Source organism: Falco peregrinus, chromosome Z, assembly GCF_023634155.1.
Source record: "Falco peregrinus isolate bFalPer1 chromosome Z, bFalPer1.pri, whole genome shotgun sequence".
Classification (NCBI taxonomy): domain Eukaryota; kingdom Metazoa; phylum Chordata; class Aves; order Falconiformes; family Falconidae; genus Falco; species Falco peregrinus.
In genome coordinates this window covers 77,130,208-77,144,214 of record NC_073739.1, presented here as the reverse complement: position 1 = coordinate 77,144,214, position 14,007 = coordinate 77,130,208, and the positions used below count along the sequence as shown (strand labels likewise).

The following is a 14,007-nucleotide window of genomic DNA, read 5'->3' as shown; positions in this document are numbered from 1 at the left end:
ATACAGTACACACCGTCTAGAGAGCATTGTTCGGACAAGCAACTCCCGATCCCTGATGACTACAAAATACAATTTATGTTTCCATCAGAGAGAGACAGAATATCCTGATGGCTTGGAAGTCGGGCAAGAAAATCTTATCTAATCAATCGCTTTCCAATACACACACACACACACACACACACATGCAGCTAGTATAGGAGATAACGCCCGCACTGATTGTATGTAAAATAAATATCGGCATCATGAAAATTAAGTCATCTCAATATTTTTCGTCTCCCTCCAAAGAGCTACAATAACACAGTTTGCGCCTTTTCTAGCTTGATGTCATCATCAGCAGCATAATTTAAAAAAAAAAAAAGCGTAAAGAGCATGCATTTTTTTAGATGCAACAAGAAGAGATATAGTAAAGAGAGCTTGTAACACCACAACCACAACAGCAAAAGCAACCTCTGAGCCCGAGGATTCGTCCGTGTCTGTACTGCTTTTATTATCAATTGAGAATTCATAATAAGAGTAAATAATAAATAAGAGACATCATATTAATAGGAAGAAGTCAGAACACCTTGGGTTTGGGTTTTTTCCCCCTCTCAAATAAAACGGCAGCTTTCCCGATGATCACTGAAATTATAACGACAACGATTGATCGGAGGGCTTGCAAAGGAAAAGGAAAAGGAAAAAAAAAATCATCATCATTGGTCCTAAAAACGCAACCGTTCCCCTTTGCTCACTTGGCACAATAGAAATTGACTGTCTCTCAAAGAGCCATGCGCCTAGTGCTATTTATAGCCAGGGGCTGTGTTGGAAGATACCATTGAGCTTCTACCGGGCAGACAGACGGGGGGGTGGTTGGATGGGAGGAGGGGGTTTAGCCAGAGTAGAGGCAAAAGCAGTCCCCCACCCCCAGCCTCCCTTCCCCGCACACACACACATCCACACACTCACACCCCACCCCCTAGTCTGGCTGGGAATTTGAACCGATCCAGCCTGTTTAAACGGAAAGGACACAGATCTTCAATGTAAAAAAAAAATCAGATCAGACCCAGAGAGAGAGAGAGACGGAGAGGGAGGAGTGTGTGTGTGTGTGAGTGTGTGTGTGTGTGTGTGTGTGAAAGAGGGAGAGGGAGCGAGAGCGAGGGAGAGAGGGAGAGAGAGAGAGAGAGGGAGAGAGGGAGGGAGAGAGAAAAGAAGAGGGGGGAAAAAAGGAAAGAAGATTTTCTCTATGTATATAAAGATGGCCACGTTAGCAAACGGACAACCAGACAATACCAGCCTGAGTAGCAATCACAGCAACCCCAGCACCAACGGGCATATGAACGGATTAAACCATAGTCCCGGAAACCCATCCACCATCCCAATGAAGGACCACGATGCCATTAAGCTCTTTATTGGGCAGATCCCCCGTAACCTGGACGAGAAAGACCTCAAACCGCTCTTCGAGGAGTTCGGGAAGATCTATGAACTGACGGTGCTGAAGGACAGGTTCACTGGCATGCACAAAGGTGAGTTACCTCCTGAACTTTCCCGAGAGAGATGGGGAGAGGAAGGCAGGTTCCCTCTCCCTTCCTGGCTCTCTCTTTCTCTCTTTCCTTTCGATTTCATTTCATTTTATTTCATTTTTGGTTGGCCCGGAGGGCAGAGGCGGCAGGCTGGGGGGGATGGGGGCACAGGGAAAGAAATAATAGTCCCTCCTGGAAAGAGAAGAGGGAGAGGCAGCGAAAGGAGTCAGCTCCGTTCGGTTTATTAGTAAATTTTATTTCTTTCCCCCCTTTCCGGGGGGCGAGATGCAGCTACTTGCGAGCGCCGGGGCGGGCGGCGGGGCTGGCGGGCAGCTGTCCGCACGCCGTGGTGCTGAAAGGGAGCGGGTGCCGTACCCACCGCCGGGAGCCGCGCATTGCCCACCCAGGGGTGTGTGCCCGTGTGCCTGCCCGCCTGCCTGCGCCGGGCTGGGAAGCCCCGATTTTACAACTGTTGTGTATGTGGCACCGGCGCCTTTTCTTTTTCTTTCTCCCCCTTCCCCCCCGCTCCGTGGTTTGTTTTTTTTTTTTTTCCCTAAATATTAATTTTTACTGCTTTTACAATTATTATTTGTAGTCTGATCCAGCGCAGAGGTGGAGGAGAGTGAGTTGCTCCGGGGTGGGATTTAATTTAGATCTTGTTCAGCGTGGGAACAGGGTTAGAAACAACAATAAAAAAGGCTATCTCAAACGGGGCAGGGGTGCGTATACAAAATAATGGTGTGTGTTTGTGTTTGTGTTGAAGCGAGCGAGCCGGGAGGGACAGGTGGCAGTTTAGTTCCAGAGGGGAGAAGTCCCCTAGCAAGCATATTCCAAGCACTACTTTAAGGTGTCCAAAGTCCATCTCGGGAACTTTTTAGTTTTTTTTAAAGGCAGTGGAGACATACTCCCCATGCAATGCCTCACTCGCTCCATCCCTGCCCACTGCTTTCCCTGCTTAGCTTAGGCTCTCTGGAGGTGCATTTCAGATTAGATAATGCTACGTTTTGGGGGTGGGGGAGGGTGCGTGTAGTGGGGGAGAGATGCTCGGATCCCCGGGTAGGAAAGTAGGACTCACGGGGAGGAAGTTGAAGATAATTTGCATGGTAGCCCAGCTTAGGAGCAGGAGAGACCCAGGAGCAAAGTGAGCCACTTTATTAACTGAGGTTCTGTGTATGTGTGTGTGTGTTCATTTCATTGGATATGTAGTTATAAAAAAAAAGAAAAGAAAAGACCAGACTAGAAGTGACTGGGGTGTGACTCCACTTTTAGTGCAGGAGGAGAAAGGGTTTTGCAGGGAGCCACGGGGGGAGTGGAAGTTGTATCTTACAGGAGAGGTTCAGTAGCAGTGTCTACTCCAGCCTGGTGGACTCCCGGAAGGGAGAGTCACGGGTAATGGCATTACTGGCTTCCCAGCTTTCTAGATGCCTTGGCGAGTTGTAAATCTTGAACTTAACAACATGTTTAGTTCTCTTCCCACTCACTCCCCTCCTCTCTTCCACCCTCAGGAAATGCGACTCAAAATGTACCCTGACAGCAAAAAGTATCGGTTTCGTACAGGCTAGAGAAAATATTCAGGGCTCGGGAACCGGGGAGTCAGTCCAAGTTATAGGATATTTCTTCCTTCCCTTCTTGCCGGTTGCTCCAAACACCCCTCTCATATTTATGATGATCAGTGTAGCCCTTTCGGACATTGCTTTCTTTTCCGACTAGCTTCCTAGAAGCCACATCAAGGTCCAATGGGCATCATTTAAACATGACATCCATACTATAATAATTATTAATAATAACAATAAAAATAATAGTAAGAAGTACAGGGATGGAAAGGTCCTGGGAGGTTTCATCTAACAGATGAACCATAGTGAGAATAGCCACTGAGATCATGTGTGCACGCATTTGTTTGCAAAAATTATCTGCGGTTTCTGTAAAATAAAAATAACAACAGTAAAAGCCACACTGAAGAGAAACACTTCAAATAGTGTAGAGGAAACCTTTGAGCTAACACCTCGATAAAGGATTTTTCTGTTGGGGGGTGGTTATTTTAATTTGTTGATGAGATTTTATTCTTTTATTATGTTCTTCTTAAACCTGTAATTAATCAGTCTATGCGCTAACTTTAATTTCTGTTTCATAGATATGAATTCTTTCCCTTTCAGTTCAGTTTTGCTTTTACTGTATGCTTGTATTCACAGAGACAAACTCAGGAAGCGGGGGAGGGAGGGAGGGAGAGGAGAGTGAGAGAGGGATCATTTATCTTGCTTGGATGTGTTTAACACATATTCCTGAATTAAGCAAGATACTAACTTCATTTCCCTTCATTTCATTTCTGTTCTAAAGCTGCAACCTAGGAAAAAAGCCAGGTGGGAAATCTTGTCACCTCATCAAACCAAATTGCATGAGTTCCTCTTGAAAGAAACAGTCATATTTAACCTGCTAGAAGTTTTGGACTTTGGAAGGAAAAAATGATGATGACCGTTATTTCGCAGGCTAGGGTTTGAGTGAAGCTTCAATAGACACTGAGTTGCCAGCGTTTCAGAGATCGGTTTTATTTAGTACATCCGAGAAGAGTTTGAACTCCTTTCTAGCGATGCCGCTGATTTATTAGCTAATCCTGATAAAAATGTGCCTCTGGCTACCTGGAAAAAAATTACTTTCTTGCCAGTAGTGATTAATTACTATTAAATCAAAAAGCATGATGGGGCTTTGAAGGAAGAGGATTGTGTTTGGCTTATTTTTTATTATTTTATTTCACTTTATTTCATTTTTAATCTTTTTTTTTTTTTTCCTTTTCCCTTCTCTAGATGCGGTCATGTGAAGCATAGTATTCACTCAGATCTCCTTATTTTGGCTTTGCTTTGCAGGCATAGGTGAAGAATTGCATAAAGATAGTCCAACTTGGCTCTCGGGGTAGGCTGGCAATATGAAACCCCAAGATGCTTTCCATAAGTGATGCATAATGCTTATACATTAATTGATCCATCACTCTGTTGATTTCATTCCTAATCCAGGGGATGAGGCTGTGGTAGTGGTATACCTTGAAGGGTTAATAGTGAGCTGTAGTTTATTTAAGTGTACGGAGAGCAAACCTTGGGTGTGGAGAGGGAGAAGGTGGGTTTGTGTTGGAAGGAGGGAAGAGACATGGATTAGCTTAAAGTAAAAATGTAGCACCCAGAGTAATTTCAGGTGTAAATCTATCAAAATGAGAGCACAGGATGTGTGCTCTTGAAAATATTATGAAGAGATCCTATTGTGGTGCTCCTGTATAGCAGGAGGAAATAGAGAATTAAGAGCCTGAAGATAAAGTACATGGCTATGCTCCCTTCCTAAAAAAAACTATCACAAAAGGAGAGTGAAGTCCCACGTCCTCTCACCAGCAGCCCCGGCTGATGTCAGGCCAGATACTAGGGAAGAGGCAGGGGAGGACAATTCTCTCACAGTCAAGCAGAGAGAAAAGGGTACGGGGGAAGCAGCGTGTGAGGGGTGGTAGGAAAGGCTTGCCAGATCCCTGAGAAAACAAGCTTTCATGACACGAGCATAGCTGCTGCGTATTTCCCTCATCCTCGCTTCTCTCCACACGGGGCAGGAACAGGCTCCTGCTGTGGTACTTTGCTCTAGGGTTGGGAAGAGGCTGTGTGCTGAGATCCACGGGTAGGAACCTACCAGGGCTGAGCTGACCCACCCACGCACTCACACATACACACACACATACGCACACGCACGGAGTTAACTAATCACACTTGAACAATTTAGCAAGCCATTCATTCATAACTTCTCCCCTCCTTATCTAGCAGTGGAGTATGCTTAAAGGCTGAGTTACTGGGAGGCATAAAGGTTAGTGCTCTCAGGACAGCCATATTATAATGCATTATCTTTGAAGTCATTTAAGGCCAATTTAAGTGGTATTTAGTATAATATTTATGAATTAATGTAATCTAAATATAGGACTGTCCCAAAGGTTTAAACAGCCTTTTCTATCAAAGCTTGCTTGTACCCAAGGCTTGGAATGTGTTTTAATTTAAAACGCACAGGTCTCCATAATATTCTATTTAGGAAGTCAGAAGAAATCAGCATTCCACACTTAACTGAGATTTACTGAAACACACGCGGGTGAGTGCACTTAAAGAGTGGAGATAGTGTGCGGTGGGAAGGCAAGAGCCTTCCATAGACCTGAGAGATACTACAACCTTTCAACCCTTGTTTAGCGGGGGAAAAAAGACACAAAACTCCAAACCCTCCTTGAAACCCACCATTGCAGTACCGTGGTTAGGACGGTGTTCCTACCTGACCCGAACCTCACTCAGAAGGCATTCAATGCAGCTAGAAAAATGCAGTATGGAAAGAACAGTTTAGTTCTTTTGCTGCTTTACCATCTCAAAAGTATAAATAATTTTGAAATTTAAGACACCATGGGGGTAGGTAAACAAGGATTCCATTCATTGCATTCTGTTCTGTTTGATTACAAAGATAGATGCTAGAAAAATTAAAACCTTGTTGAGTCTAAATATGTTTATGAAGGTTTTGGATATCTCAGAAATTCAAAGGTGCAATGAAAATGAGCATTCAGTTAAGATGATATATTTGTATATGTGTATAAATGTATAGATTTTTGTATCTGTATACATACAGAAAAAAGAGGTGTATACACATTTATGCATACAGCCTTTGGGAAATGGAAATTTAGTTGAAAAGAAGCACAACGCAATATAGGTGCTGAATAAACTCCTCCATAATTGAAACATAAGGCTTGCCTGGCTGAAAGCAACACATACAGCATTTAGTATGGTAGTAAACCATACAAGTTTTAGGGAGGTAAATGCACAAATAAACTGGAATAAAACAGAGGAGGCTTTATGCCTAAGGTCTAAAGAACAACCCTTTAAAACAATCAAAATGCAATTGGATAACTTGATGGAAGAGAGCAGAAAAAAGCAACTCCTTGTACATTAAAATCTTCCGTACAGATGAGCGTGTATGTGTTTTGATAATGTCAAACAGATAGCCCAGATTGCTTCATAAATTAGAAGGCTATATGTTAACTCTTTTTTTCAGGGGTCTGGACATGGATTCTGGTTTCTAAAAGCAGCTGCAGCCAGTTATGATGCTGTTGTTACGGTTGTGTCAGCATTTCCAATACAAACTCCAATTTTCTGGGATCTCTCGCTTGGCTGTTAAGTTTTGCACTGAAAGCTGTTCTTCAGCTAGCCCCACTACCACATCAACTAATCATCCTTACAAGAATGGATTTGTTTTAAAGTTACGTAACGTGGAGGAAAGAAAGAAATTAAAGTTTGTGTTTCTAGAGCTTTTGTTTCTTCTCTTGCCTTTCTTCAGGTTAGACTTTTATTTTCCTACACATTTATGGATTACAATTGGGTTTGTCCTTCAATATCTACGTATACGGGTGTCTCTGTGCATTTTAGTGAAGGAAAAAAAAGGTACTTTTTTTCTTTTACTTAAAAAAAAAAATAGTGACAACAACCAAATTTCATAGTATTTACTTGGCCAAACCATGGTTTTAAAGGGTGAATCAGGAGCTTACTCGTTTCTGAAGCATAACAGAAACAAGGGGACAATTTGGTTTGATTTTATTTTATCCCCCCCCCCCCCCCCCCCAACCTGTATTCAGTGAGAAGAGAGTGGGAGCATCAGCACTGAAGTAGGGGAAAAAATTGAGGATCCTTGTCACCTTGGATGAAAAGCGTGGTTCATCTGGTCCTGTATCCTGCATCAGCCAGTGGCCAGTGCCACGGGCAGGGCTTTCTTTAGTACAGGATTCAAATTGCATACTATAATAAAAGCCACGTAGCTGATGGAATAGCTTTTTGAAGGAAGTTGTCAGAGGGTATCTGGAAATTTTGCAAGGGTAAGAAATGAGTGAGGTTGCGGAAAGTGTCGTGCTCAGCGGAAAAGTGGATTGCACCCATCAGGAAGAGCGGGCAGAGGACAGACTTTCTATGCACGGTGGTCAAGAGCAAGGGGCAGAAGGGGCTGGATGGTCAAGGAAGGCCTCCCCTAGCCTTAAGAGCTGGAAATACACAGCCACATTTTTCCGCAAGATGTCAGGGTGTTTTTTATCATGCATACCCTGTGCGCATGCATACCAGCCGCACTGACCTGACAGACCATAACGACACTAAAGGAGCTGTTACTGTCCCTCCCGTCAATCAACTGTGAACCCAGGCAGGTTTATGCGACAGACAGTAATGGTTCCAAGGGAGAAAAAGTGGGGGAGATGATCTAGGCTGTTGGGCCACTTACCTGCGTTTAAAATAGAGAAAAAGCATCAGATGCACAAAGACTCATGTAGGTATTGGCTATAGCCTTAAAATAATATTCCATAATAGCAGGAGGCTGCGGAGCTCACCATGACCTGTGCGTTAAGTGCTGTCTGATTTCTGCCCTGTAACGGTTTGTGCTAAGCAGGAGAAGTGTTAAGTGACCTAAGTTGAATCCCAGCCTTAACAGAGAGGCTGGTGTTCCATTAATCCCAGCATCATTTTACTTAGGGAGCGAAGGCCCGTTGCCTGCTTGCTGGCAGAAGTCAGTGAGATTTTTGCCATCGCTTCGGTGAGTCCACTTTTGGAAATTCTGGTGCAGGCTTGCACTTTGCGTTTCACATTCCCTTTAAAATGCTGGAGTGTGGATTTATGCAGCAAACTACAACACCTGCAATTAATGTTACCAGCTTCTGTGCTTACTGGATTGCCCTTAACTTAGCTTTCCTTCCATAAGTGAAACCAACACTAAACCAAAGCTGAGGAACTGACAAAAGCCTGAACTCTGCCACATTTCTCACTCACTTAACTGCTCCACCGATGCCCGTATGACTGTCGCCGGGGTTTTTCATGGCAGACTGACCCTTATGTATTAAAATCTGCAGTGGAAAAAGGGAAAAATAATAACCATGGTGAGCTAAAGTTATGGCTGTTCTTCCACTGCGACTTCGCTGGCTGAGCCAGGGTATATATTCTAGGGGCTTCTCTCTCCCTGTGCCTCCTCGAGATACATCATCGCATTTTGGGGATCGCAGGAGCTGTCGAATCACTTTGTGCTGCATTGCCTGGTGTGGGCTGGAGTCAGGATGTCACCACAGATATTGCATTTGTTTGCTTTTGTCACCGTGAGCCACAGCCTGAATGCACACACAGGTGAATGCAGCTTTTAATGTGCATTCATTATATCCAACTGACATCCCCTTGAAGGAAGAGAAAGCTTATTATTGTCGCTCCTTAAAATAAAGATGGATGAGAGAGCTAAACCTCTCAAATAAAGTGCCTGACCATATGTAGTAGCTAAAAATAAATCATATATGGCCATCTATTCCATGTAAATGAATGGCAAGACATATAGATATAGACATTGTGTTAAGTTTGTCAAGCAGAAGCAACCAAAAATATTGATCAAAGCAAGGGGGAAAAATTGATAATGAACCAGACTCCAAGAAGACTTTAATGGACAGTGACTTCTGTGAACCAGCTTTGGACGGTATATATAAACTGACCACGATGTGACTTTATTGCAATGCATTCTAATTAATTTTCACCTTTGTTAAGACCAGCTACAGATCAAAGGTTTAAAGATACTTAACAGGTTCTTAGTAACAAACCTTTCAGATGCACTAGAAATATCCGGCAACTCAGCCAATGAGGCATGCAGATTTCGATCTACCTCACCTTATCTGTTTATTTCTCCCTCCTCTGTTGAACATGGACAATCATTCTTTAACATTAACTATTTCATAGATGGATTTGTTGCCAATGTTGGTGCCTCCAGGGATATACAATTGCCAGCAACAAGCACCTTCGCTGTTAAGTGCCTCAAAGTATTTTCCCACCAGAAAGTTGCTTAAAGTTTGATATACCAAGGTACAGTGCAGACTCAGTTTGTAACGCAGGCTATTCTTTCCCCTTTGTGTGGTTGAGGTCTATAATTTCCTTGTTTCAGTCTGGAAAACATAAAAAAGACATCGCTTGTGTGAAAGGTGCAACCGAGAATGAACATTTATGTGAGAAGTGCATATGCAGAGAGAAGTGTGCCTGCCATGTTTGTATATCACGCACACACACACCCATTTATTACATGTGATACTAACAAAAACATGTATTCAGTACAGACAGGTTGATACAGGTCTCTAAACAATTCCTTTCTAAAAGACAGTACAGAAATCACACTCTTGCATGAAAGTAGCAGGTGACTTAACAGGCTATTCCTGGAATTATACGCAGAGTTTAACATGATACATAGCTGTTTGTTCATTATACTAATTTAATGATACAGTCACACTTAATTAATCCATCTCTGGTTTATTTGTCTCTGAGTCTCCAAAATATTCCAGAGGCAACCCAGCTGACTTCCCAGTGTGCTGGGGCAGATAACTCTGGACATGAAGCTTCTTCAAACAGAATAAAAATGGAGCTTTGCAGACAGAGTTGGGCTGATGAGATCTGACTGCATATTTGGCCTGTTTTTAATTCAAATGCCTGTGTATATAATACACAGAGACTGTGTATGCACACACGTATCGCAAGGGCAGACTTACATTTGCACATAGTTCCTCTCCTTTTCAGTCCCTAAGGACAGATTCGCATCACATAATATGCATCACTCACTGCAAACGCGCACAAATATCTTTGTTGGATTCGGTAGCTTCTTGCAGGTATATGTATAAACCAGCATCAGCCTAATAATATCCCTATAAAACAGTGCTTCTTTCCTAGGATCCAGAGGGAAGAAGGCTGTCAGAAGATCAAAAGATATATCACAGTATGCTTGTAGAAATCCCCTGATTATGTTTCCTCTCTATAATGCTCTAATTCACTATTTGATCAATTGTAAAAGGGCCGAAACTTTAGGAGGGAAAAAAAAAAGAAAAAAAGCATGAGGCTACTAGATGCTTGAGGGTGAGTGAAAATAACACCTAAAATTATATGTAGCAATACAGTAATGAGCTTATCAATACTTCTTTAAGGAATCTGACAGCCCTATAGGAGAGATTCAGTTCGGTGAGCAAAGGTCACAATATAGATATTGCTTATTAAGACTATCGATAGCCTGGTTGACCAATCTAACCAGAGACTGTATAATGTACCTGCTGTTAACAGGCAAGGAGGAGAACTATGAAGAATTTACAGAATTGCTCACATGTAATATTAATATTATTGATTGATTCTAATAATATAATAAGGTAAAGATGCGCTTCTTTGAAATGGTGCATGAGCGAGGAAAGGAGGGGAGAGGGAGATACCTCTGCTAAGCAGATTGAAGTAGGTGGCTTGCAGCTCTTCAAAAGCTAACCCAGAGCGAACTCACTTTTCTTGCCTCTTACAGGCAAGGTGCCATTTCTTGCCCATTATTTCGCCTGACCCAGATGGAAATGAAACACCTCTTTCCCTAGGATCGGGTCTTTGCCTGGCAGCTGCAGAGAAGCCAGGGGCTTGAGAAACCCAATGCAACTAGGATTGTTTTGGTCAACCAGTTCAGCCTCCATCAGAACAGGACTAATCCTAGAGAGCTTTTTTTTTTCTACACAGCAATGCAACACAAGTGCTTGATTTAGATTATTTTTTCACACCCTTAAGCAGCATTTAAGAAATGGGGGGGTGGGGGGGGTGGGGGGGGAAGAGGGTGGAAGTAACATATATTCTGTGACATGTGTAATCTATAATTGACAGGAAAACACTTTCCAGAGCAGCTACAAACCTGCTCCAAAGCCTGTTGAAGTCTTCAGGAAAACTCCACTTTGCCCGCAGCAGTGTTTGGATTGGGCCCTAGGTTACGGACAGTTCTGCAAGAAACAGTTATTTGAGGCAGGAATGACCGATAATATGCAATGTGACTGCCTTTAGGTTCTTACTCATCTAAATCCAGATACACAGACCTGCTTCCTTCTGAATTTCCTAACTACTCCGTCTTCAGCAATAGGCTGCCTTATCTAGGTACGCTAGTTCACTTCTGCTATATGGTTCAGCGTGAAGTGTCTCATTCCAGTTTCTGTGTGGTAGTTTCAAGATGGTTTGCATTTCATTACGCCCTTTTTTTTTGGTCAGTTTACAAGACAAGTATTTTTATTTTGTAAGTATTTAATTGCTTTTTAAAGTGATTTATTTGATTGTATTCCATCTTCAATAATACATGGATGAGGATGCAATTTTTCACCCTCTTTTATGAAGATACATTGTTATTCAGTTATGCTATTCTGTGGGGTTTGTTCTGGTTTGTGCATTCGGAGGGAGTCTGGAATTTTTTTTTCTTTGTTTTCCTTCTATCTTTTAGGTTTTTTTCTTAAGGATTTTTTTTTCCTTTTAAGAAAAAGAAATCTCATTCAAGATACTGGCAATAAACAAGGAAGGTAGGAGTGGAAGTGAGGAATGGGCAAGACAACTAACAAAAATCCTTTGGCAAAATCTTTTAAACCATACCATCGCTGCATGTTCATTTACAAGAGTCGGGATTCAGCCAATTTTGATACCAAAGAAAAAGAGTATCTTACAAATAATTTAACTCCTAGTTTAGTCATTGACAGAGAAGCCGGGGAGGGGGTGAAGGCAAGCCAATTTGTAGAAACACTGGGAGGAAATGAAGGTAAAGATCTTGCAGGACGTAAGGGTGATGGAGTGGCGCTAGGTTTTACATTCTGTTATGACTTAGTATAAGTTAACATCCAATTAAACAAACAAATAAATAAACAAGAAAAGCAAGCGTTGCCATTCCTTCTGGATTATTTGCTGATAGCTAATACACCTCAGAGCTTCCCCTCTTAAACTGCTGCCTGCGCCTGCAGTTTCATTCAAAGGAAGGGCGTTATCTGGTAGGTGAGGGCAGGCGGTGAGGAGCCTGGGTTCTAATCACAGCATGGATAATTACTCACCATCACTCTCTGATGGAGTCACTTAAGCTCGGTGCCTTCAGGCCTGATCTGAAACCTGTTGAATGAATGGAAAGATTCTTATTGGCTCCAGTGAGCTATTGATCTTTCATTTTCCCATCTGCAGTATTGGGACAGTTGGATTTTTTTTTAATTTAATTTTAGGGGTTTTTTTTTATTTTTCATAGGAAGGAAAATTTAATGGCACAAATTTGACATTTATTTTTTTCTCAGTAAAGGTTTTGGTGTATCTCTGGTGACAAGTGTGTTACATCAGAGCCCCTTTCAATGCAGATCAGGAAAACACGCTTTCAAAAAAACACGTTGTGGGGAGATGGAAAATTAGCTTTGCTCATTTCACTTGTAAATACATATTTGTCCCTGCTTTGCTAAGAAAGGGTCAATAGCAATTTTGCCAGTTTTCTTTGTGTGAGTAGGATTCATCCTTTTTAATTTCTGTGTCTACAGGAATATCATCATTCACTGATTCAGGATCTTGATTTTTTTTCTTTTTTTTCTTCTTTTAGTGAATCACATACATACTCTTCATTGTTATGGCAACTGAGGGAGCTGCAAAGCTCAAGGATTTGATGAAGGGCTCATCCCACCTTCCTTCTCTAAGGGCCTGATCCAAACCTATTGTTTGCAGTACGATTTGGATCAAGCCAAAGGTATCTGCCTTCACCGGGTCAGTGAAAAGAGCAAGTTCTCTCTAGATAAGTGTACTCCTGCCCTCAGTATGGGCAGATGGAATTGGCAGTCATCGCCCATTTGCTGAGGACTGACCCAACACTCTCTCAAGTCAATAGTTAGACTGTGACCCAGCCTCACAAACAACAGACAGACACCATGTGAATCCTTAAGCAGGGATATGCATGTCCGTCTTTGGCAGAGCAAGGTGCTCCAGAAGGGAGTTTTCACTACTGCTACCCAAGAAGTAGCTTATTGTGGGGAACAAACAAGATTCCAGTGACCTCAAGTATCCAGCCACAACAAAATTAAATTATAAACCTTTTCATTTAAAACCAGGGTTTCAGGTGGTCTCCTACAGTGAAGTTCTGACAAGCAAATGAATTCGTCTCCCTGTGGTTTTTTTTGTTATTTCATTGCAGTTTTAGTTAGTTCATCAATAGCAACGTATGTGGAGTTTTGGTGTTGTGGGTTTGGTTTCTTTTTTTTTTTTTTTTTTTTTTTTTTTCTGTGTGTGTGTGTGTGTGTTTCCATCCTATCTGTGCTTATGTCTTTTATGAAATAAATGGAAGAGCTGGAGTGTGCATGTGTGTATGTGTGTGTAGTCGATTATCTAACCCCTAGCCTATCTGAAATCATCACAGTGCACTCAAGTCAATGATATTCTGTCAAAGGTGGAGAGGAAGCGTGCGTGCAGTGTGAGTGTGTGAATGTGATGCTGTTTGATTGCCTGAAATCCAACTAAGTCTCAGTTTCAAAGGCCCGGGGGCAGCAGGGAAAGTATTTGTTTGTTTAATTATTTATATATTTACTCAGCTTTACTGACAGTGTTTGCAGATGGGGAAAAAAAAAATGAAGAAAGAATGTTGGGTTCTTGTTTGGAGGGGAACGTGTGTTGTATTAGCCTCAATCTGTTCTCCTATATAACGGCTGCTTTGTGCTGTTAAATGATCATTTGTT

General features: G+C 42.2%; 1 protein-coding gene across 9 annotated transcripts in view; it reads left to right on the top strand.

Moving 5' to 3' along the window:
- The first annotated feature begins 927 nt into the window (after positions 1-927).
- The window catches only part of CELF4 (CUGBP Elav-like family member 4), a 720,910-nt gene continuing 707,830 nt past the window's right edge, over positions 928-14,007 (top strand). For all 9 annotated transcript variants that reach the window (XM_027784805.2, XM_027784801.2, XM_027784803.2 and 6 more), the window contains exon 1: positions 928-1,499. In XM_027784805.2, coding sequence (XP_027640606.2) covers positions 1,220-1,499 — 280 coding nt within the window. In that variant the 5' untranslated portion in view covers positions 928-1,219. The remainder of the gene's footprint in view (positions 1,500-14,007) is intronic.